This window comes from Xiphophorus maculatus, chromosome 17 (genome assembly GCF_002775205.1).
Source record: "Xiphophorus maculatus strain JP 163 A chromosome 17, X_maculatus-5.0-male, whole genome shotgun sequence".
Lineage (NCBI taxonomy): Eukaryota > Metazoa > Chordata > Actinopteri > Cyprinodontiformes > Poeciliidae > Xiphophorus > Xiphophorus maculatus.
The window spans coordinates 16,318,674-16,344,444 of record NC_036459.1 but is presented as its reverse complement, the minus strand read 5'-3'; the positions used below and the strand labels follow the sequence as shown (position 1 = coordinate 16,344,444).

At 39.4% G+C, this 25,771-nt stretch overlaps 2 protein-coding genes across 3 annotated transcripts in view; one reads left to right on the top strand and one right to left on the bottom strand.

Moving 5' to 3' along the window:
* osgep (O-sialoglycoprotein endopeptidase) overlaps positions 1–11,443 on the top strand; it is a 15,179-nt gene extending 3,736 nt beyond the window's left edge. Inside the window, exons 8-12 of the mRNA XM_023350017.1 lie at positions 2,463–2,528; positions 2,661–2,751; positions 10,585–10,660; positions 10,938–11,036; positions 11,119–11,443. Coding sequence (XP_023205785.1) covers positions 2,463–2,528; positions 2,661–2,751; positions 10,585–10,660; positions 10,938–11,036; positions 11,119–11,158 — 372 coding nt within the window. The 3' untranslated portion in view covers positions 11,159–11,443. The remainder of the gene's footprint in view (positions 1–2,462; positions 2,529–2,660; positions 2,752–10,584; positions 10,661–10,937; positions 11,037–11,118) is intronic.
* Positions 11,356–25,771, bottom strand: LOC102221732. 2 transcript variants are annotated; one of them, XM_023350018.1, is made up of 7 exons: positions 25,614–25,771; positions 21,638–21,819; positions 21,280–21,529; positions 17,652–19,467; positions 13,413–14,180; positions 13,301–13,333; positions 11,356–12,202 (listed from the first exon to the last, which is right to left on the bottom strand). In XM_023350018.1, exons 4-7 carry the CDS (start codon positions 17,665–17,667, stop codon positions 12,153–12,155), a joined length of 867 nt encoding a protein of 288 aa, XP_023205786.1. In that variant the 5' UTR covers positions 17,668–19,467; positions 21,280–21,529; positions 21,638–21,819; positions 25,614–25,771; the 3' UTR covers positions 11,356–12,152. The 2 variants fall into 2 exon arrangements, with proteins under 2 accessions (XP_023205786.1, XP_023205787.1); XM_023350019.1 differs by having other exon boundaries at positions 21,638–21,791.

Sequence of the window (25,771 nt, the reverse complement as noted above, 5' to 3'; positions counted from 1 at the left end):
TCAAAACAAACAGAAAGTGTCGGTCAAAAGACCATGTTACTCACAAGGTGCCAGACTTCTACAATGAACAAGTACTTTCATCTTTCATAAACCAATTAGTCAATAACCAATCAACAGGCACCACATCATAAGCTTAAGCACAATACAATTACAGATGCTTATTTTTTTCAAATAGCAGAGTAAGAAATGAAACTCAGGTAAACACAAAATAACATTTTGTATTAAGTTCCAAAAAATGTATCTATATGGCTCCTACAGTAACATGTTTATTGAGATGATCAATGCTGCTAAATTAGATTGAATAGTTTCAGTATACATAAATTAAAATATTTTAAATTGTTTAACATTTAAATGTAAGATTTTAAGGTAGCTGGCAAGTTTACTTTGTAAAAGTTCAAAGAACAATCTTCATCGTTACATTGTTTTGTTACCATAGCAACAATATGATGCTGTGAGTTTAATCTTTGAGTTTGAGCTGTGTTTGTTCACAAATGCAAATTAGTAAACTGCAATTTGTGCGGCTCTGCCTCACCTGACCGACTATCTATCTATCTATCTATCTATCTATCTATCTATCTATCTATCTATCTATCTATCTATCTATCTACCTACCTACCTACCTACCTACCTACCTACCTACCTACCTACCTACCTACCTACCTACCTACCTACCTACCTACCTACCTACCTACCTACCTACCTACCTACCTACCTACCTACCTACCTACCTACCTATCTATCTATCTATCTATCTATCTATCTATCTATCTATCTATCTATCTATCTATCTATCTATCTATCTATCTATCTATCTATCTATCTATCTATCTATCTATCTATCTATCTATCTATCTATCTATCTATCTATCTATCTATCTATCTATCTATCTATCTATCTATCTATCTACCTACCTACCTACCTACCTACCTACCTACCTACCTACCTACCTACCTACCTACCTACCTACCTACCTACCTATATGTTATGCTATATATTAATAGCATGCAGTAACTTGCAGGCCGTTAAGGGGCGCCTGCGGACCACCAGTGGCCCGTGGACCACAGTTTGAGAAGGACTGGTCTAAAACAAGTAATGGTCAACTTCCCACCATTACTTACTGGATCTGTTCTAGTTCTTACTTCCAATATAGGCTGCATATTTTAAACCATTTTAATCTCTACTACAGTCTATTTTTTAAGTATTTATAATATGTTCACATATGTATTATATTACAATATTTTGTAAGCAACATTTCTACATTTGAATTACTCGCCTGCTCTTTGTTTGACACAGAGTGAAAGTGAACCACACAGCTGAAAATGTAATAAATGTTGCAGTTTTGAGTCGAACGGAGCTACAACACTCAGTTAACAGAAATAAATGCTTTTAAACATCTATAATAATAATAAAACTTTATTGATCCCTTAAAGGGAGGGGGAATTTTAGTTTATCCCAGCAAAGCACACAATAAAAAAATTTAAATTAAAATATACAATGATATTTGGTAGAAAGATTTTTGTAATTGCTGAAGAAAAACGTAATAACTAATAATAACTAATAAGATTCGAGAAGTGTCTAGAGATTCTACATAGATGTTATCCTGTTAATAGTAAAATATTGAAATATCACCCAAATGTAGACCGTCTATGTTCATTTTGTCACAACTCTGAGGAAACCATCACTCCTCTTTCCTGGGACTGCTCTCATAATCAATTATTCAAAGATATTTTTTTACTCCTAATAAGAAAATTGGAAATAGACATACTGTTTAACTTTAACTTAACTTTTACTTAATATTAATTTTAGCTAAATTTAATATCCACAGCTGCAAATGTTGAAACCCAAATTGAATGCCTTTTGTGTTTCTTCATATTTGTATTCTGTGAAGTCCTGTACCAAACTAACAGATTTCTTCAATTTGGAAAGAATTTCTCCTGTAATCTGCCCTAATCTTCTGTATTTAACCTTTTCCTGTTTGTAATTTTTGCGTCTTTACCTGCCTTACGCCTCGTCGTTCTTTTAGTTAGTTATTGTAACTTGTTATACATATTATTGTCAATAAAAAAAATAAAATAAAAAAAGCTAATTTTCATTTAGAACAAGCACATGCTAGCAGCAGGCACAGCGGAGACATTTCTTCAAACTCATCATGGAAACAACACGAAGAAGTTCATATGATGCAGCTTTCAGTTCAGGATTGTCGATCTGGGCGTGCAGGAGGGGAATCGAGCCGCTGTACGTAAGCTCGGCGTGAACGAATCCATGGTTCAGCGTTGGAGACGGAGGGCCAGAAAGCAAGGAAGGATGGACAAAAAACAGGGCTGGACTCAAAAAAACGGAAGGCATTAAAAGAAATCCAAGAGGAGGAAGGAAGCTAGGGAGCATATGAGTCAGGAAGGAAGAAAGAAAAGACAAACTGTTTGATTTCTCAGGTCTAATGATCCTTATTTTTTGCTGACAGGAAGCAGCTAATAAAATGCTGAGCTCTGGTCAGTGCACAGCAGAGGATCTGTGCTTCTCCCTTCAGGTACTCTGAACCACTTGGTAACCTATCCAAATGAATAGAAGGACGAGTGTTTCCACTTGTGCTGAAATCTTAGGATTATTTGACATGAATATAAAATGAGTGACGTGCAGCACCTTCCTGTTACCCCTGCAGGAGACGGTGTTCGCCATGCTGGTGGAGATCACAGAGAGGGCCATGGCTCACTGCGGCTCACAGGAGGTCCTGATTGTCGGAGGAGTGGGCTGTAAGTTAATCAGTTCAGTAGCTTTGTTCACAGATGCTGTTGTCCTATCATATTAATGGAAAGTTGAGTAGAAGGAAAAACCGACAAATGTACACTAAAAAGAGGCAATTCAGGAGTGTATAGACAATCACTGGGTAAAAATTATTCATAATATGACGTTAAAAATGGGGAGAAATGACTCAGTATGTCCTTTAAAACGTATAAATACATAACAGTTCCATACATAAATGTCTATGCATGTATATATTGCAGGTCATTATGTGTTTGACTTGCATCATTTTGTTCTCTCCCATAGTCTTTGCTGACAGACTACATGTCATAAAGGCTTAATTCCCAGAGCTGCTGCTCTCATTTGCATTCTGAGATTTGGATCAAAAACCAATTAGGCAACATTTGTGTTTGTGGTCACGTTTGAACACCAAACAACCATAACTAAGCAAGTTAAGCTGAGAAAACTAAATTATCAGAGTGATGCTACGTGATGCTATGTCGTTTTTGGACATTTTCGACGTCATAGTACAGTATGTCGTTTTTGGACATTTTCGACGTCATAGTATAGTATGTCGTTTTTTTGGACATTTTCGACGTCATACTATAATATGTCGTTTTTTTGGACATTTTCGACATCATAGTATTATAGTATGTCGTTTTTTGGACATTTTCGACGTCATACTGTAATATGTCGGTTTTTTGTACATTTTCGATGTCATAGTATAGTATGTCGTTTTTTTGGACATTTTTGACGTCATAGTACAGTATGTCGTTTTTTGGACATTTTCGACGTCATAGTATAGTATGTCGTTTTTTGGACATTTTTGACGTCATAGTATAGTATGTCGTTTTTTTGGACATTTTTGACGTCATAGTATAGTATGTCGTTTTTTGGACATTTTCGACGTCATAGTATAGTATGTCGTTTTTTGGACATTTTTGACGTCATAGTACAGTATGTCGTTTTTTGGACATTTTCGACGTCATAGTCGAAAATGTCGACTATGACATTTGACGACATATGACGTCATATGTCGTCGACTATGACGACATAAAATGTCGTCATAGTCGACATTTTCGACAAAAACGACATACTATAGTATGTCGTTTTTTTGTACATTTTCGATGTCATAGTACAGTATGTCGTTTTTTGGACATTTTTGACGTCATAGTACAGTATGTCGTTTTTTTGGACATTTTTGACGTCATAGTATAGTATGTCGTTTTTTGGACATTTTCGACGTCATAGTCGAAAATGTCGACTATGACATTTGACGACATATGACGTCGTATGTCGTCGACTATGACGACATAAAATGTCGTCATAGTCGACATTTTCGACAAAAACGACATACTATAGTATGTCGTTTTTTGGACATTTTCGACGTCATACTATAATATGTCGGTTTTTTGTACATTTTCGATGTCATAGTACAGTATGTCGTTTTTTTGGACATTTTTGACGTCATAGTACAGTATGTCGTTTTTTTGGACATTTTCGACGTCATAGTCGAAAATGTCGACTATGACGTTTGACGACATATGACGTCATATGTCGTCGACTATGACGACATAAAATGTCGTCATAGTCGACATTTTCGACAAAAACGACATACTATAGTATGTCGTTTTTTGGACATTTTTGACGTCATAGTACAGTATGTCGTTTTTTTGGACATTTTTGACGTCATAGTATAGTATGTCGTTTTTTGGACATTTTCGACGTCATAGTCGAAAATGTCGACTATGACATTTGACGACATATGACGTCGTATGTCGTCGACTATGACGACATAAAATGTCGTCATAGTCGACATTTTCGACAAAAACGACATACTATAGTATGTCGTTTTTTGGACATTTTCGACGTCATACTATAATATGTCGGTTTTTTGTACATTTTCGATGTCATAGTACAGTATGTCGTTTTTTTGGACATTTTTGACGTCATAGTACAGTATGTCGTTTTTTTGGACATTTTCGACGTCATAGTCGAAAATGTCGACTATGACATTTGACGACATATGACGTCATATGTCGTCGACTATGACGACATAAAATGTCGTCATAGTCGACATTTTCGACAAAAACGACATACTATAGTATGTCGTTTTTTGTACATTTTCGACGTCATACTATAATATGTCGTTTTTTGTACATTTTCGATGTCATAGTACAGTATGTCGTTTTTTTGGACATTTTTGACGTCATAGTACAGTATGTCGTTTTTTTGGACATTTTTGACGTCATAGTATAGTATGTCGTTTTTTTGGACATTTTTGACGTCATAGTACAGTATGTCGTTTTTTTGGACATTTTTGACGTCATAGTACAGTATGTCGTTTTTTTTGGACATTTTCGACGTCATAGTCGAAAATGTCGACTATGACGTTTGACGACATATGACGTCATATGTCGTCGACTATGACGACATAAAATGTCGTCATAGTCGACATTTTCGACAAAAACGACATACTATAGTATGTCGTTTTTTGGACATTTTTGACGTCATAGTACAGTATGTCGTTTTTTTGGACATTTTTGACGTCATAGTATAGTATGTCGTTTTTTGGACATTTTCGACGTCATAGTATAGTATGTCGTTTTTTTGGACATTTTTGACGTCATAGTACAGTATGTCGTTTTTTTGGACATTTTTGACGTCATAGTACAGTATGTCGTTTTTTTGGACATTTTCGACGTCATAGTCGAAAATGTCGACTATGACGTTTGACGACATATGACGTCATATGTCGTCGACTATGACGACATTTTATGTCGTCATAGTCGACATTTTCGACAAAAACGACATACTATAGTATGTCGTTTTTTGGACATTTTCGACGTCATACTATAATATGTCGGTTTTTTGTACATTTTCGATGTCATAGTACAGTATGTCGTTTTTTTGGACATTTTTGACGTCATAGTACAGTATGTCGTTTTTTTGGACATTTTCGACGTCATAGTCGAAAATGTCGACTATGACATTTGACGACATATGACGTCATATGTCGTCGACTATGACGACATAAAATGTCGTCATAGTCGACATTTTCGACAAAAACGACATACTATAGTATGTCGTTTTTTGTACATTTTCGACGTCATACTATAATATGTCGTTTTTTGTACATTTTCGATGTCATAGTACAGTATGTCGTTTTTTTGGACATTTTTGACGTCATAGTACAGTATGTCGTTTTTGGACATTTTCGACGTCATAGTATAGTATGTCGTTTTTTTGGACATTTTCGACGTCATACTATAATATGTCGTTTTTTTGGACATTTTCGACATCATAGTATTATAGTATGTCGTTTTTTGGACATTTTCGACGTCATACTATAATATGTCGGTTTTTTGTACATTTTCGATGTCATAGTATAGTATGTCGTTTTTTTGGACATTTTTGACGTCATAGTACAGTATGTCGTTTTTTGGACATTTTCGACGTCATAGTATAGTATGTCGTTTTTTGGACATTTTTGACGTCATAGTATAGTATGTCGTTTTTTTGGACATTTTTGACGTCATTGTATAGTATGTCGTTTTTTGGACATTTTCGACGTCATAGTATAGTATGTCGTTTTTTGGACATTTTTGACGTCATAGTACAGTATGTCGTTTTTTGGACATTTTCGACGTCATAGTCGAAAATGTCGACTATGACATTTGACGACATATGACGTCATATGTCGTCGACTATGACGACATAAAATGTCGTCATAGTCGATATTTTCGACAAAAACGACATACTATAGTATGTCGTTTTTTTGTACATTTTCGATGTCATAGTACAGTATGTCGTTTTTTGGACATTTTTGACGTCATAGTACAGTATGTCGTTTTTTTGGACATTTTTGACGTCATAGTATAGTATGTCGTTTTTTGGACATTTTCGACGTCATAGTCGAAAATGTCGACTATGACATTTGACGACATATGACGTCGTATGTCGTCGACTATGACGACATAAAATGTCGTCATAGTCGACATTTTCGACAAAAACGACATACTATAGTATGTCGTTTTTTGGACATTTTCGACGTCATACTATAATATGTCGGTTTTTTGTACATTTTCGATGTCATAGTACAGTATGTCGTTTTTTTGGACATTTTTGACGTCATAGTACAGTATGTCGTTTTTTTGGACATTTTCGACGTCATAGTCGAAAATGTCGACTATGACGTTTGACGACATATGACGTCATATGTCGTCGACTATGACGACATAAAATGTCGTCATAGTCGACATTTTCGACAAAAACGACATACTATAGTATGTCGTTTTTTGGACATTTTTGACGTCATAGTACAGTATGTCGTTTTTTTGGACATTTTTGACGTCATAGTATAGTATGTCGTTTTTTGGACATTTTCGACGTCATAGTCGAAAATGTCGACTATGACATTTGACGACATATGACGTCGTATGTCGTCGACTATGACGACATAAAATGTCGTCATAGTCGACATTTTCGACAAAAACGACATACTATAGTATGTCGTTTTTTGGACATTTTCGACGTCATACTATAATATGTCGGTTTTTTGTACATTTTCGATGTCATAGTACAGTATGTCGTTTTTTTGGACATTTTTGACGTCATAGTACAGTATGTCGTTTTTTTGGACATTTTCGACGTCATAGTCGAAAATGTCGACTATGACATTTGACGACATATGACGTCATATGTCGTCGACTATGACGACATAAAATGTCGTCATAGTCGACATTTTCGACAAAAACGACATACTATAGTATGTCGTTTTTTGTACATTTTCGACGTCATACTATAATATGTCGTTTTTTGTACATTTTCGATGTCATAGTACAGTATGTCGTTTTTTTGGACATTTTTGACGTCATAGTACAGTATGTCGTTTTTTTGGACATTTTCGACGTCATACTATAATATGTCGTTTTTTTGGACATTTTCGACATCATAGTATTATAGTATGTCGTTTTTTGGACATTTTCGACGTCATACTATAATATGTCGGTTTTTTGTACATTTTCGATGTCATAGTATAGTATGTCGTTTTTTTGGACATTTTTGACGTCATAGTACAGTATGTCGTTTTTTGGACATTTTCGACGTCATAGTATAGTATGTCGTTTTTTGGACATTTTTGACGTCATAGTATAGTATGTCGTTTTTTTGGACATTTTTGACGTCATAGTATAGTATGTCGTTTTTTGGACATTTTCGACGTCATAGTATAGTATGTCGTTTTTTGGACATTTTTGACGTCATAGTACAGTATGTCGTTTTTTGGACATTTTCGACGTCATAGTCGAAAATGTCGACTATGACATTTGACGACATATGACGTCATATGTCGTCGACTATGACGACATAAAATGTCGTCATAGTCGACATTTTCGACAAAAACGACATACTATAGTATGTCGTTTTTTTGTACATTTTCGATGTCATAGTACAGTATGTCGTTTTTTGGACATTTTTGACGTCATAGTACAGTATGTCGTTTTTTTGGACATTTTTGACGTCATAGTATAGTATGTCGTTTTTTGGACATTTTCGACGTCATAGTCGAAAATGTCGACTATGACATTTGACGACATATGACGTCGTATGTCGTCGACTATGACGACATAAAATGTCGTCATAGTCGACATTTTCGACAAAAACGACATACTATAGTATGTCGTTTTTTGGACATTTTCGACGTCATACTATAATATGTCGGTTTTTTGTACATTTTCGATGTCATAGTACAGTATGTCGTTTTTTTGGACATTTTTGACGTCATAGTACAGTATGTCGTTTTTTTGGACATTTTCGACGTCATAGTCGAAAATGTCGACTATGACGTTTGACGACATATGACGTCATATGTCGTCGACTATGACGACATAAAATGTCGTCATAGTCGACATTTTCGACAAAAACGACATACTATAGTATGTCGTTTTTTGGACATTTTTGACGTCATAGTACAGTATGTCATTTTTTTGGACATTTTTGACGTCATAGTATAGTATGTCGTTTTTTGGACATTTTCGACGTCATAGTCGAAAATGTCGACTATGACATTTGACGACATATGACGTCGTATGTCGTCGACTATGACGACATAAAATGTCGTCATAGTCGACATTTTCGACAAAAACGACATACTATAGTATGTCGTTTTTTGGACATTTTCGACGTCATACTATAATATGTCGGTTTTTTGTACATTTTCGATGTCATAGTACAGTATGTCGTTTTTTTGGACATTTTTGACGTCATAGTACAGTATGTCGTTTTTTTGGACATTTTCGACGTCATAGTCGAAAATGTCGACTATGACGTTTGACGACATATGACGTCATATGTCGTCGACTATGACGACATAAAATGTCGTCATAGTCGACATTTTCGACAAAAACGACATACTATAGTATGTCGTTTTTTGGACATTTTTGACGTCATAGTACAGTATGTCGTTTTTTTGGACATTTTTGACGTCATAGTATAGTATGTCGTTTTTTGGACATTTTCGACGTCATAGTCGAAAATGTCGACTATGACATTTGACGACATATGACGTCGTATGTCGTCGACTATGACGACATAAAATGTCGTCATAGTCGACATTTTCGACAAAAACGACATACTATAGTATGTCGTTTTTTGGACATTTTCGACGTCATACTATAATATGTCGGTTTTTTGTACATTTTCGATGTCATAGTACAGTATGTCGTTTTTTTGGACATTTTTGACGTCATAGTACAGTATGTCGTTTTTTTGGACATTTTCGACGTCATAGTCGAAAATGTCGACTATGACATTTGACGACATATGACGTCATATGTCGTCGACTATGACGACATAAAATGTCGTCATAGTCGACATTTTCGACAAAAACGACATACTATAGTATGTCGTTTTTTGTACATTTTCGACGTCATACTATAATATGTCGTTTTTTGTACATTTTCGATGTCATAGTACAGTATGTCGTTTTTTTGGACATTTTTGACGTCATAGTACAGTATGTCGTTTTTTTGGACATTTTTGACGTCATAGTACAGTATGTCGTTTTTTTGGACATTTTTGACGTCATAGTACAGTATGTCGTTTTTTTGGACATTTTCGACGTCATAGTATAGTATTTTCGACGTCATAGTATAGTATGTCGTTTATTGGACATTTTCGACGTCATAGTATAGTATGTCGTTTTTTTGGACATTTTTGACGTCATAGTACAGTATGTCGTTTTTTTGGACATTTTTGACGTCATAGTACAGTATGTCGTTTTTTTGGACATTTTCGACGTCATAGTATAGTATTTTCGACGTCATAGTATAGTATGTCGTTTATTGGACATTTTCGACGTCATAGTATAGTATTTTCGACGTCATAGTATAGTATGTCGTTTATTGGACATCTTCGACGTCATAGTATAGTATGTAGACATTGAAAATGTCCAAAAAACGACACACTATACTATGACGTCGAAAATGTCCAAAAAAACGACACACTATGCTATGATGTCGAAAATGTCCAGAAACGACATATATACTATGACGTCCAAGATGTCCACAAAAACGACTTATAAGTATGTCGTTTTTTTGGACCTTTTCGACGTCATAGTATTTTGGGTTAGGGTTCATCATGTAAAGAACGGCATTTAGTTCAAAGTTTAAAAAAAAAAAAAAGACTGAAATGAGGTATTTTATGAAATACATCTGGGCTAAAACAAAGTTGTTGAAAACATACAACTTTCTGTTAGTGATTAACTGCAGCCTTCAAATATTTGTGTAAATCTCTGAGCTTCTTTTCCTATAAAACATGAAGGAAGCAACACGTTTCCTCCACAGGTAACCTGCGTCTGCAGGAGATGATGGGGGTGATGTGCAAGGAGAGAGGAGCCAAGCTGTTTGCTACAGACGAGCGGTAAACAAACCCATCCACCATGAGACAGCCGTTTCCATAGGAACACACATTTGCAGCTAACTGTTTGGTAGAAATACAGCAACTGAAGTGGTATAAATGCTGAAACTTGAGCCTTTCCAGATGGCAACCAAACTGTAACTAAAGAATTTAGATATTATAAATGTTGATTACTTTAGATTCAGGGTCTGAGTCTTTGCAGAGACCAACAGGATCTTACTATTCATCCCCATGAAGTTGAAAAGTATCAAGTTGTTTAGGTTTGTGTGCTCTGACCCAGATTCTGCATCGATAACGGAGCGATGATCGCTCAGGCGGGTTGGGAAATGTTCCGAAGTGGCTACGTCACAGAGCTGGAAGACTCTTGGATCACACAAAGGTAACAGCAGCAGCTACAGTCGCAGGATTTCTGTCTCAGTATCTATGGATGACCGATGGTAGCATGTTGGTCACTGCTGCAGGTACAGGACTGATGAAGTAGAGGTGACGTGGAGAGACTGAGGAGCAGCCTGGCTCTGGACTCCAACTGGGCTCAGAAAGGGAAATGCAAATAAAGTATTTTTTTTATATATTTACTCCCGTTTCAAAAGTTAGCTTTTGTAAGCTGAAAGTGAATATGTTAAGCCACAAAGCACTAAATATGAAAGGGAAATAAGCTAGGCTCTACAGCAGGCAGCAAATAAAATGTAGTCAAACTCTCCAAGTTTATTCATTTTTATTAAGCAATACTTTCTTACGTCCTCCAGTGTAATTTTTGCTTTAATTCAAATAAATTTTCAAAAGCTACCACACAGAACATTGCGACCTCCCTTATGGATTCAAACATTCACCCGATAGGAACCAAATAAAAAAATAATAATTATGAGAACACAGCATTAAGATCTGTAGGGTAAAGGGTGAACTGTACTGTGCCTTTAACTACACCCCTCTGTAAACTGAAGACATGAAACCGACAACCCTTGCATTCATAAACAATAAAACTCAAGTAGGTACAGGACATTCTTCTGGTTTCCAATTCAAAACCGGGGGGAAAAAATTCGGAGGGCTTCTCACACGCGCACTGGTCCGTTTTAAACAAAGTGCTTGATTGACCACTCGCTTTGCAGAGGATAACATTGAATAAAACTGCAACTTTCAAAAAGGGGAGAAAATTAATTAAATTAGACTCCTTGGATATTGTTAAAAGAAAATAAACAGTGTATGAGGGGGGAAAAGACCAGGTTTACAGGAAGAAGCTAAAATGGGAATGAGGTGATTATTTAAGGCAGGCTTTCTGTAAGGCGTTAAAAAAAAGTCCATTGCTGTAAGATCTCAAAGGAGTTAGTCCAAAGTGTCTCAGTGTGGCTTTATGTGAAGACATCGTCCTGAGTGCAGCTTGTGAGAATGGGACTCAAATTTGTCCGTCTTCCATGAGTATAAATGTGCGTGAAGATGTGTGTGTGTGTGTGTGTGTGTGTGTTCTGTAGGCGTTTGATGCTGTGTGTCGGTCACACTGCTAGGCCGGGCGCTCCTGGGTCTCCTTGTACCACACCACTCTTTTTGGACCTGGAACAATAAAAGCAGATCAGATTCAACTCAACAAAAACGGATCGATACATTTTCATGTTTAAATACCAAGAAAATGTCTCTAAGAAAAAAAAGTGGTCCGTTTTTCTTTCACATTTGTAATTCTACTGTGCAGCCTGTAAGAGGCGCTGTTTCATGTGTACACAAAAGTGCTGCTTACCACAAAACCAAAAGTGATGAACAAAGATATTAATTCTGATGTTATGTACATTATAATAAATGTACGTTATAACATTATAATCACATGTGAGCCAATGTTGACAGCAGTTTCAAATGAAAACATCAAAATCAAATGTTGCCAAAATTTGCATGAACAAAAGCATTTTTAAAGCTTAAGTGCTTTGACTGCTACCAAGTTGTATTTTATTTATTTGTGAATGGAGTGTAGCCGTTTTTGTCTGTAGTAAGTGGGTCAAACGCCATCTTGTGATGTAATCAGGGTAAGTCGAACCATAAACAACCAAAGCTGAGCACACAGAAGCAGAGAAAGTTGTGAGAATTCAGTGAAGACTTGACCGATTCTTCGGTTTGGAGGAAGAATCTAAAAGGAGTGATGAAGAAGAGGGAGCTGGTTCTACTGACTGACTGCAGCCGTATTGTTCAGGAAGCAACAATGATTTCAACCTTTCTGGGCAGGAAGGATTATTATCCGTTTATTACCATTCAGTGACTTGAAGGCAACAAAGGTCCAGCTCTAACACTTCCTCCCCAGAAACATTGAAATCATTGTTGCTTCCTGAACAATATGGTTCAATAAATACTGCTGCAGCCCTTCAGTTGAACAGCTCCTTCTTCTTCATCACTCCTAGCTTGTTCTTCTAAAACTGCAGAGAAATCCTCACAACATCCTCTGCTTCTGTGTACTCAGCTTTATTTGTTTATGTCACAAGGTGGCGCTGGCATTTGACCCAGTTACTTACAGAGGAAAACGGCAGCACTCTGCATTTATAGTATTTTATGAGATTATTAAAAGCTTTTGCATAAACAGAATGAAATCTCAGCGGTTTTGTCACATCACTGACACTTTAAGGTTACATACAATACTCCATAAAATGTAAAATAGTTTAGTCGACTCACCTTTCTTCTGTCTGTTACAGATTATATTCCATTCTAAAAGGGGGGAGAAAACCAAAAATTACCAACTGGTCTCTGTTGTAACTTAAAGCCAGTGTGCAGCTGAAGCACCTACCTCTATTGTGATAGTTCAAAGCCTCCACTAGATGGCGACAGCTGAGCAGGAGGTCCCCGTTGGCCTGCTGCGCCTCGGCCTCAGAAGCAGGAACAGGAGTTTCCTCCTGGAGCTGAACTGTGAGAGCTGCGTCATGCTGTAGGTCCGCTGAGTGTTTGCTCTCTGTGTCCACTAGAGGGCTAGCAGCAGGGTGAAGGAGGGGCCCTTCTGTGATTGGCTTAGTTTCACTAATAAAACTCAGACCCCACTGGTTCTGCAGCAGGTCCCCGATGGCGGGCCGCTCCTCCTCCAGCGTTCCGCTCGTTGCTCCGGCCTTCACCTTGGAGGCGTAGCTCACGGCCGGCTGCAGCTTGGCAGGACTGTCCTGCACCGGGAAAGCGGGCGGAGGCTTGAGCAGCGACAGGCTGTCCTCCACCCACTTCTCCTTCTGATTGGCCTTTAGTGGGCGCTCGCCGGCTCGCAGCGCCCCCTTCTGGCTCTCCCTCCGGACGGAGCGGCCCTTGTGAGGCTGGTTCTTGCGCTCCTTCTCCCTGCGGAAGCTCGGGCCGTGGGCGTGGCTGGGGCCGTTCGGCTCACCCTGGGGGGACCGTTGTCGTGGAGACTGGGCGTTTCCGGAGATGCAGCCGCCTCCTCCTCCTCCGCAGTTTCCCGAACCAGGAGACAGGCGGCGGTTACGGATCTGGGGCTCGGACTTGGTTGCCGACACGAGGACTGCTTGGTCACACAGGGTTTCGGACTCACACACAGTGTTGCTTGCTTCCCATGTACCTGGAAGGAAAACGTAGACAAGTCGGTGAAAACATCCTTCTGCATTAGGGTTGAAACGATTAATCAGATTAATTCGATTAATCCTGATTAAACAATTTTTGAAATCATCAACTAATTTAGTTATCCAGTTGGTGGAGTACAGACTTAAAAAAGGCCTTTTGCTAAAACAATCATGAGTAATTAAGCCAAAATTGTAGAAAAAATGTACATTTTGTATTTCATATGAAAAGCCTTTGTACTTACAGCACAGACCAAAAGTTTGGACACACCTTCTAATTCAATGGGTTTTCTTTATTTTCATGACTATTTATAAGGCAAGAAATCCCACTTATTAACCTGACAGGGCAGGTTGACCTATGAAGTGAAAACCATTTCAGGTGACGACCTCTTGAAGCTCATCAAGAAAATGCAGAGTGTGTGCAAAGCAGTAATCACAGCAAAAGGTTGATACTTTGAAGAAACTAGAATATAAGGGCTATTTTCAGTTGTTTTACACTTTTTTGTTTAGTGCATATTTCCACATGTGTTATTCATAGTTTTGATGCCTTCAGTGTGAATCTACAATGTCAATAGTCATGAAATTAAAGGAAACTCATTGAATTATAAGGTGTGTCCAAACCTTTGGTCTGTACTGTATATATAAAGCACTTCAGAACTTCTGAAGTTGCATAGTTTTAACTTCAACTGGTTCAAATTCTGTAAAAAATAAATAAATAAAAAATTTTATAAAATCTCCTAGCAAAATGTGTTTGATAGTTTTTTTTTCTTCAGAATTTGAACCAACTGAAACTTTAATCATAGATCTTGTCCAGTCATTAGTATACAAAATGTTTTTAGCTCCAGATTCATCCTGACTGAAGGAATGCTGTTGTTTCAGTTTAGGAAACAGGTTATTTTATTGTGAAAAGTCCCGTAGTTGAATCAATTGAATTTTAATCCATTTCTAATGTGTAAGACTTCAGTGGTTAAAAGAAAAATCTGAACAATAAGATTTGTTTTATCCGACTAACCGCCAGAATAATCAATAAAATAATGGATTACTAAAATAACTGCTAGTTGTAGACCCTTTTCTGCTTTAATGACAGTTTGATCCCATGTTGGCTACAACACAAACCTTCACCTCTCTTTCACTAAAGCTTTGACTTTGTCTTTTAAAAAAGGTCCAAACAAGGACTGGTTTGCAAATTAGATGATCACATGTCAGTTCATACATGTGAATTTGAAACTAATTGAAGGAATTTTCAAAACTGGTTTGGCCCAAAATCAGAAGTAACAAATTTATATATTTTTTTTTTTACCCCATTTATCTTCCACGTCAACACTAAAATTTCCGCCATCCTGGGTCTACAAACGCATCAACTAACAGCAGGTACTGTGCTTTCATTTATTTTCAATGGAGTTTAAATAATGATCCTATAGCTGCTGTTTTCTGTTGGATCAAGAGAAAATAATTACTATGCATTATAGTCCTAAGGAGAAAACAAACTAAGCCCTGAAACAAGGATCAAACTGAGCTGTTATTAGTTGAATCAGAACAAAAAGGAAATAAGGGGGAGAATAAAAGGCGTTTCCATTATTCCATTGGAAACCCATTATTCATTAAAATACCTGAAAATAAAACTGATGGGTAAAGATTCTTTCCAAAATCAGTAGAGACAAAATGGGGAATGAACTGGTGATGAGAAGCAAATTGATACACAGCCCGTCTTTAAACTAGAACAAAAATGTTGAGTAAAAAACAACATTTTTATACAGAGTACTGGACATTTCACCACCATCGCCGTTTTTTACCAGCTGAAACTACCCAGAGGCCACTGGGCAGTTCAAACTGACCAGAAACAACACAAGACCATAAAAACGTAAAGACAAATTTGTTCCTCAGCTTTGAGCATTTTGGTATCTATCTCAGTTCATAAACTACAATAATCTGTTTATAGTTTATGTACATGAATAAAAATTTTTTTTTTGTTTTATCGGGAAGTGGAGCTGATATTCACTAATTTATACCTTTGGTTGTTCGCTTCAATCCTCTTCACATTCAGTACACAAGTCGGCCAGTAACAATTTGAAGTAATGATCTAGAATCTTCTATAAGGAAATGAGGCAAAGCAACTCCAACACGAAGCATCCACCCGCAGTTTGGATGGATGGAAAAAAGGGAATTTAATTTTTCAGAAGAATCAAAGATTTTTATGCATACAGTTCCCTGCAAAGACAACTGGATGTATGTTTACATGCATGTGTGAAATGGAAATCGGAACAAAAATAAAAGCACACAGGCATGAAATGGGGAATGCTATCAGGCAAAGGGGCCCATTTATTCGCTTCCATGATGAAACACAGACTGGGGTGGATAACACGTTTTCATGTGACTTTACTGTGGAAGTGGAGCTCAAAACTCAACAACAGATCCCTGTTGTCTCAGATTTTACCAGGGAACAAATTGTACCAGATTAAAACTGCATTAACAATCTGAAGGACAGTCAGCTCATAAAATCCAGATGAGAAGCTAGCATATTAACAAACATTATTATTGTAGAGATTTTTTTATTTTCCGCCGATTTTTAAAATCAAAACTCACATTTCATTGTTACTTTTAAACGACTTTAAACTTTATACAAAACAATAGTATACTGCAAATCGGGTCACAGTCTCCATCTTGACCAGGAATGGGGAAAAGATGAATCACAGGAAATTCATCTACTGGAAAAAGTTGGTTCTTTTTTTTTTAAATTTTTTTATTGCCGAGGATCCACCTTCGACCCACACGACTCAAAAAGCCGCTGACGTAATTATCGGCTATTTTCGACGGCAAATTATGCGAAACGTAAATACGTAAAAATACGAAGCTTAAAGCGACGCGGTTCGGATGAGTAGAGAGGTGGGACAGGTTGGGCACAACCACGCTAAACGACCCCCACCGTTTATACAAGTCCGCCGACAGTTTTACACGTCGCAACAGAAATTTCGGGAAGCTAGCTGGTTTCTTCCACCAGCAGCCTCGACCTGCCGCCTTTAGACGACCAGTTTCGACAAACACCGCCACGTTGTGAGCCATTAGCTACGCAGCTCACTTAAAACAGGACAGCCAACATTACTAGCTAGCACCGGCGTTAGCAAACTAGTTAGTAGCGCCGAAGTGCCGCGAACTAAACTCGACGGACCACCTCGTGTTGTTGATTTTTTTTTAAATAAATTCAGTTTAATGGTGATAAAACATACAGTCGGGGTTATAACTTAAATACTGAACACCTTTTATATAAAACAGACTAAATAGCTAATAGCCGCGCAAAGCGAAGTCAAAGTTTCGTAACCCCCCTTCCCTTCCCTCACCAGCCTCCATTCAAAACGATGACCAGGCTGCCTTCGGTATCGCTAGCCCAGATGCTAACGCCGCGGCGAGACAAGCTACAAAGCTCGGAAAGTTAACAAACACCAGCAAATGTAAACCAAACGGCTGTTCAAACTCACCAGTTTTGATATGCATGTCTTTCCCCTTCACGTATCGCTGAAGTCAACCCGTTAAGCAACTTTTGTTTACAAGGTTGATTATAACGACGGCTCCGCTTGCCCGAGTGTAACCACCACCCGGAAAACGACGCGCGGATATGTAAACTGCGAGCGGAAGTCCCTGCAAATAAAGCGGTCCGGCGGGAAACTTGGAGGGAAATTTTTAAATTTTCTAACTAAAAAAAACGCCACCCTGTGTGACGAACACGTGGTGCAAGTGATAGTGCTGCTGTCTATAGATTTAGCGTAAATGGATCCAGTTATTACGGTGGCATTGATTATGTAAAATATATTAGATTTATTCTAATAAAAACAACAGGAAACCCCAATTACTTTTGATGTGTCTTCATTACATTATTTCTAACAAACTTGCCAGCTTTTGAGATGAGCTTGGAGTGAGACATGGGTTGTGTACAGAGTCACTATTTTTAAAGTAGCATGCTATGAATTAATCTTTAAGAAACAAGTGGAAGCTAAATTTTGATGTTAATACTTTATCGTGGAAATAGTTGATATAAAGTCAGTGCTTTTTGATAAACTAATGCTAGTGATGTGCCGTGTTTGCAACACTACCAGCATATGCAGGGAGAATTCTCCAACTACCTGCATGTCTACAAAACCACATACAGCACTGTGGACTTTCAGTGCCGACACTTTCCTTATTTGTAGTGAGATTTACCTGAACAGGATGAGAAAGAGAGGCTTGACCACTGATCCAAACAAAATCCCAGTGACCAAGTTTCCGTCAACTGAGTAAAAATAGATAATGACTTTTAAATCTTTTATTCCCTTTTATTCCGTTTTAAATTTCCTCCAGATTTTGATGGAAAATAAGTGCCAAACAGAACTTGCTCTTTATTTCTACTGTGGCATCACCAAACACTGATATATTTTGAAGTAGTGTAGTTCTGAAGTACACCCAACCATATAATGGGATCCTGCACATTTTCAACACAGATCTGCTCAGATTTCAGCAGACCAGATGGACGAAGAGGAAGACGGAAAGTGGACCAGATAGATGATCAGGCTAAACACTGATGGAGGATGCAATCTTCAGACAGTAAGACAGGGAATAAAGTCTGGAAATAACATTATTCCATAATCTATTAAAATTTCACACTCATTCAGACCTGAAAAATACTGTTTTATATGCTGTGTTTCATCTGGTGGCTCTTGAGATCCGAGGCGCGGCTGTAGATCTTCTCGCACTGGGAGCATCTGTACTGACGCCTCACCGCGTGCGTCTGCCTGTGCCTCAGTCGCTCCAAGATGCTGCCGAAGCTTTCGCCGCACTTCTGGCACTTGTACTCCCCTCCTTCTTTGCAGGGAGTCTCCTCCGCGACCACCACCTTCGTGGTTAAGTCCAGCTGGGGGGGTTGCAGGTCTGGCTGCATGTGGTGCAGCCTGAGCAACCCCATCTGGGTGAAGCGTTTGCCACAGAGGAAACAGAGGAAGGGACGTTCTCCAGTGTGGACGTGTCAATGCCTCATCCCAGGAGTTCTTAAAGGCCTCACAGCTGTATAGTCGCTCGCCCGTGTGGGTTCGCTGGTGACGAGTCACATCCGAGGCCCGCATCAACGTCTTGCCGCAGTCCGGGCAGGTATGAGGGTCATGGATGGGGAAGGGCTGTGGGAATTTAGGGCGTGGGGGCTGGAGTCTTCTTTGCAGCCACCTAGAGTTTGTTGTTCTGCTCTGGGTGACTGTGCTGGATGCGCTGTGTGGAAAAACGGCCCCTAGGAGCAGGCGAAGACCTGGGTGGACATCTCAACTGGTCCACCTGTGCAGAACACACACAAGAATTTCAGCTTATCATTAGATTTCGGTAAATAGTACTTTAACAATCACGCGAAAACTATTTAGATAAACTATAAACAAAACTAGGTTTTTGCCAATAAGAGAAGTTTTGTTTTATATCATATTTATCATCCAATGTGTCCAGTTTTCTATAATATTTGACCACAAATACTGTTTCACAAATACCAGCTTCGGTTTTGGAGTGATACTGTATTATCATCAAAATGGTCAAAAGCAAAATAATTCATTATAAAGACATTTTTTTCAGGCTGCACTGAGTGAAGTTTTATGGCCAACTGCTGATCTTTAAAAATGTCTGATACCTATTTTGGCCGATGCCTTTTTTTTTTGTCTGAAAAGTCACTAAATATGTCGACAAAATCTAAGTTGCCAACAGTAGGGTGGGTCTGCTTGTCCCCTTTTATTCTTTCACAGCAGAGTAAAAGAGGTATGAGGTTTGTTTTTCTCTGATCTCCCAAAATGAAGGAAAACGAAGCCAATTTATTGGTGCACCCCTATATTTATAATCTTAGAAAGTTCTAAGAAAAAGACGGAAAATCTTTAATCTGAAAGCTCATCTTGTTACAAACCTGCAGCCTTGGTACCTACTTACAGGGTCAAAAATAAATATAGCATTTCATTTTTTCCATAAGTATGGTTGTTCCTTGATTTCCGTCCAATATGTGATGTGTCAAAGCAATAATCAGATATTGTTTGTGTAAAATCTACGTCGCAATTAATGGGAAAAGTGTATCTGATAGCTTTAACTTCCTGTATGAATCTTGTTTACATGGAACGCTGAGCGACTGGAGGCTTTTTGTGGTGCTGCAGGAGAGTCCTCAGCTGACCGGGATCGGACAGCGCGTCCATACCGTCCTTCAGCATGGAGGGCCCAGATGTCAGCCATGAAACAGTCTGCTTAGCAGAGACGGCAACGTTTGCAATTAGAATAAGATGGCTCAAAGTGCAAACTGCAACTGCTGCCGACGTCAGCCCCCGGAAAGAACACAAACGACCAGATTCAGTTGAGCAATTTATTTTTAATTTTTTGGTCATGTCCAATAAAGTTCTTGATTTTCTTTTCCATTGTGAGTGCTCCTGGTTCAAAATTATGTCTCTCTCCAAAACTAAGACACTGTATGTGTCCACTGGAAAAACTCGAGCTAACATTGAGTTCATGTGCTCTCCATTTTTCTTTTTGTAGAAAGACTCTTAGCCCAGCAGATCTTTCACCTGGATGGAGTTGTTGCTGCCATTAACTGTGTTGACTTGTCTTTAGCTTTGTCTCTTGCCTGGACGAAGCAATTAGCAGAACCAGTTATCATTAGCTTGGTGTACTATTTTGATTTTCATAGAAAGTGCTCTTGGCTCTGTGAATTTCTGCTTGGCCGAGTCTCTGTTCTGTTTGGAATCATTGACATAGATGTTACTGACATGAACTTTGAGTACTCTGGATTTTGTTTTTGTCCAATTCACTGCTAGCACTTCTTTCTGGAAGGAGCCATTGACAAAGGTTTAACCAGCATTCTAATACTGCAATCTTTTGTTTTGCAGTAGAAAGTCCTTCTTGTACTTTAGTGTTTTAGTGTTTAAGTGTTGAGCTACTGACACTTTGAGCACTCTACTCCTGCTTCAGTGCCTCTGTTGATGAAATCATTTTTTTGTACTTTACTCTTTCCTGCACAACTTTCTCTTTGGTGAGTTTATCTGTTTTAACAGTAGTTGGTATCACGATGCAATCAGACTCAGACACTCTAAAATAAGTCTGTATGTGAAATCATGGAACGTTCCTCACCCTGTAAAAGTCTTCCCTCTCAGGTGGCATTCGGGCAAGTTCTACAAATGTCACCTCCTCTGCATCCACCTCAGCATCTCCACTCTGAAAAACAGGTGATAGTCATTAGCACAACAATCTCAGCATCATTACTTCATCTGATGAATGATCAAATCTTTCCCATTGCTCCCTGTGGTAGAATTCGTTCCAAGTGAGGCTCCACATGCAACGTGTTGGCTGTTTCCGCACTTCTGCACAGCTCAAGAATAACCTGAAAAAAAAACCAACACCACACAGACATAGAAAGCAGCATGTCCATAATCACGTCTATCCAATATTGCTTTGATATCTGAGTGTATCTGCCACCCCAGTGACTCACTCTGGCTCGCAGTCGCAGCAGTAACTTGCCTCTCTGCTTTGCGTTGAGCAGGTCCGGCACCGTGTCCGTCACCAGCGACACAAACTCGCCGAGGGTTTCGTAATGGAGAACGTCTCGGAGCCGCGCCACCTGCCACACGGCTGCAGAGAGCAGCCTGAGAAAGGACGGCGGCAGGAACACATCTGTTCGTTAGAACAAGAGACAATATGAACAGGGGTCAGATGAATTTACATGAAAGGTCAAGCTCCTCATAGAAGATTTGGAATAGAACTACTTCTGGACCAAAGTGGTTTTTGTTTTATAGTGAAGTCCAAAGTTTTATCATTTGTATAACAAAGCAGTTCAGCAGCTTTACTCTGAGAATGTGAAAATAATAAGACAGTAATGTAGAGAACAGCTCTAGTCTTTTCAGAATAATATATAACCCTAGGTACATATTTGATTGCTTTAAGCAACTTAGTGCATTTAGGCTTCTTAAATAGGAAACAAAGGGAATTCAAATGACTTTCAGTGTGGCCTGGTTACTGTTGCCATTTGGGACGTGAATATTTCAGAAACTGCTCATCTGCTGGGACTTTCACCCACGGCCATCACTGATCCACAGCAAATCAGCTGGGATTTTTGTTCATGTAAGTTTCTACCACTGTGGAACTTGGTGAAGATCAGTTGACTTTTGTCATGACATCCTTTAAAAACAAAGATATTTCAATTTCCCACAAACTTCTCTAAAATTCTGCTGTGTACTTTTGTAATATATAAATCTACAGAACACTGAATGAGACAAAAGCCGGTAAAGTTAAAACAACACGTGCAGCAGTCATTTAAGTGTTTAATGTACTTTAGAAGAAATGCCTTACTGATATAGTTTATTTGCACTAATGTGCCTTTTATATCAACAGGTTGTCTGAATATCAACCTGAATTAAAGCTGCAAGCAGCCTCGGGCGGCCCTCGCAGCAAGCGCCGCTCCGGCCTATTGGCCACCGCGGGGGTTCCGGCCACCGCAGAAGCTCTCGCGCGTTTTCCAGAGCCGCAGCCAACTCCCCACCGCGGAAGCTCCGCCGCAGTTTCTAGCACCGCCGCCCGCTAGCCGCCGCAGTAGCTGTCGCGCATTTTCTCCGCCCGTCCACCGGGCGACACGCGTGAATGCGTTCGGCGGCGCTCCCCGACGACTGTCGAAAAATCTGGTGCAGATCGGTCCATGCGTCGAGGAGATACGGCCGATGTCTTACCTTAGGGGGCGCAGTGGAGTCAAATTACATCTCAAACCCGTCGGGCTCTTTAGAGGTGAACAAAGATCATACATATCCAGTTTGGTGCCAATCGGATGATCCATGCGTGAATTAGAGCCAAACGTATGCATATGGCGAGGGACTGATATTCGCCATTTGGCCACGCCCACACGGTTCAGCCAGCAGCGAGCATTGACAGAGTTTATCATCCGAATCACCTTGATTAGGTCAAGAGAGCCATAAACAGAGCTTTCCAAGGAAAAAAACGGCACTTCCGGTTCTGAGGGGGCGGGGCTTAGATGACGTCATAATATGATGACATAGGGTCGTCAGGGTCCCGCCAGGGTCACTCGTGCAAAGTTTGGTGCAGAAGCTATCGACCGTTCACAGTAGAATTACAAATTTTTAATTTTTTCCTACATTACAAAATTGAACTCTGTCTTTCCGTAGGGCAATGCTGCCCTCTGGTGTCGAATTACTAAAATAATGAAACTATTTCAGTAATTTCAGTAATTCGACACCAGAGGGCAGCATTGCACTACGGAATGATAAAGGATCCCCTTTGTAATTACATATTACACAGTCGATCACAGGGGAACTTTGAGCCCTGCTAACCCCGCTTCAACATGCTCCAAAACTCACCATATTGATAACTTTAAATCAGACATGCCTTATGATCAGACTGACCGAGTTTGAAGCCGATCAATCGAAATCCCTAGGAGGAGTTCGATCAAATACGAAGGCTCTAAATGTCAAAATCGAGGTCAAATGAACTTCAATCTAAAATGGCCGACTTCCTGTTGGGTTTAGAGCATGGCTCCAAGAGACTTTTTTGTACGTCCTGACAAGATACACATGTGTACCAAGTTTCGTAATTCTAGGATAAAGCATGGCCTGGGGCTGTTCATTTAACATACTCTAGGGGTCGCTATAGAAAAATTAGGCCACGCCCACCAAATTTCGCTATGGATTCCTGTTCGGGGATGGATAAGGATCCATCCTAGTGAGTTTGGAGCAGCTCACCCCGAAACTGTGGAATTCAGAGCCAAACGAAATTCGATGGCGTTCGCAACGCCGCCACGCCCACCTGCTTCATCGCAGCCGGTCGGGGTTGGAATCCACAACACACCAACATGTCTTCTGTCTCTGGACACAGTTTCATGTTGATTAGGTCAAAGGGCTAAGATAACGACCGTTCACAGTAAAACATGACACTTCCTGTTCTCAGGGGGCGTGGCCTACGTAAAAAAATAATTTCACCACAGGGTATTTTAGGTAACCCCATAACGATCAATCCCAGAAAGTTTGGTCCCTCTATGTGTTTTTGTATAGGAAATATAAGAGTTTCGTGTTTCATGGCGAGTAGGTGAACTTTGACCCCTGGTAACCCCCCTTCAGCAAGCTCATACAGTCACCAATTTGATAACTTTAAATCAGACATGCCTTATGATCAGACTGACCGAGTTTGAAGCCGATCAATCGAAATCCCTAGGAGGAGTTCGATCAAATGCAAAGGCTGTAAACGTCAAACTCGAGGTCCAAAATGGACCTTCAATACAAAATGGCCGACTTCCTGTTGGGTTTCGACCATGGCTCTAAGAGACTTTTTTGTACGTCCTGACAAGATACACATGTGTACCAAGTTTCGTAATTCTAGGTTTAAGCATGGCTTGGGGCTGTTCATTTAAAATACTCTAGGGGTCGCTATAGAGAAATTAGGCCACGCCCACCAAATATCGCTATGGATTCCTGTTCGGGGATGGATAAGGATCCATCCTAGTGAGTTTGGAGCAGCTCACCCCGAAACTGTGGAATTCAGAGCCAAACGAAATTCGACGGCGTTCGCAACGCCGCCACGCCCACCTGCTTCATCGCAGCCAGTCGGGGTTGGAATCCACAACACACCAACATGTCTTCTGCCTCTGGACACAGTTTCATGTTGATTAGGTCAAAGGGCTAAGATAGCGACCGTTCACAGTAAAACATTACACTTCCTGCTCTCAGGGGGCGTGGCCTACGTAAAAAAAAAATTTCACTGCAGGGTATTTTAGGACACCCGATGTCGATCAATCACTGAAAGTTTGGTCCCTCTATGTGTTTTTGTATAGGAAATATAAGAGGTTTTTGTTTCATGGCGTGTAGGTGAACTTTGACCCCTGGTAACCCCCCTTCAACATGCTCCAAAACTCACCAATTTGATAACTTTAAATCAGACATGCCTTATGATCAGACTGACCGAGTTTGAAGCCGATCAATCGAAATCCCTAGGAGGAGTTCGATCAAATACGAAGGCTGTAAACGTCAAAATCGAGGTAAAAAATGGACGTTCAATACAAAATGGCCGACTTTCTGTGATAGTTGCACTATGACATTACTTGTAAATTCTGAGCGTCTTAGTGAGCTCTACAACTGTACCGAATTTCAAGTCTCTACGATGAAGTAAGTGAATAGCAATGGGTCTGTTGAAAATTGCTAGTTGCTGCCGTTGAGCAATTTTTTTTGCGATTTTTGCGGCGACCTTAAAATTCAAAATTTTTAAACCGCCTAGTCGCTTCCGCCAAGTTTGGTGAGTTTTTGAATATGATAAAGCCCCCAAATGGGCCCACGAAATGGGTGGAAGAATAATAATAAAACAGTACAGATACAATAGGCCTTCGCAGCGCTTTGCTGCTCGGGCCTAATAATTAGCTGTTAGCTGTCGCTACAAGCTAATTATCACTCAAAAAGAGCAAATACTTTACAAACCCGCGTTTTCTCCTCTGCCAGTTTTCCATTGCAACGTTTGCACCCTTTAGAAAGTCACTGACAAATTGCAGTAGCTTAGCATCCCATTTAAAAACAACTTTCCCTGAACCGGAAACGTCCAGTTCTTTAGTTTCAAAGTAAAACCCCCACTGTGCATT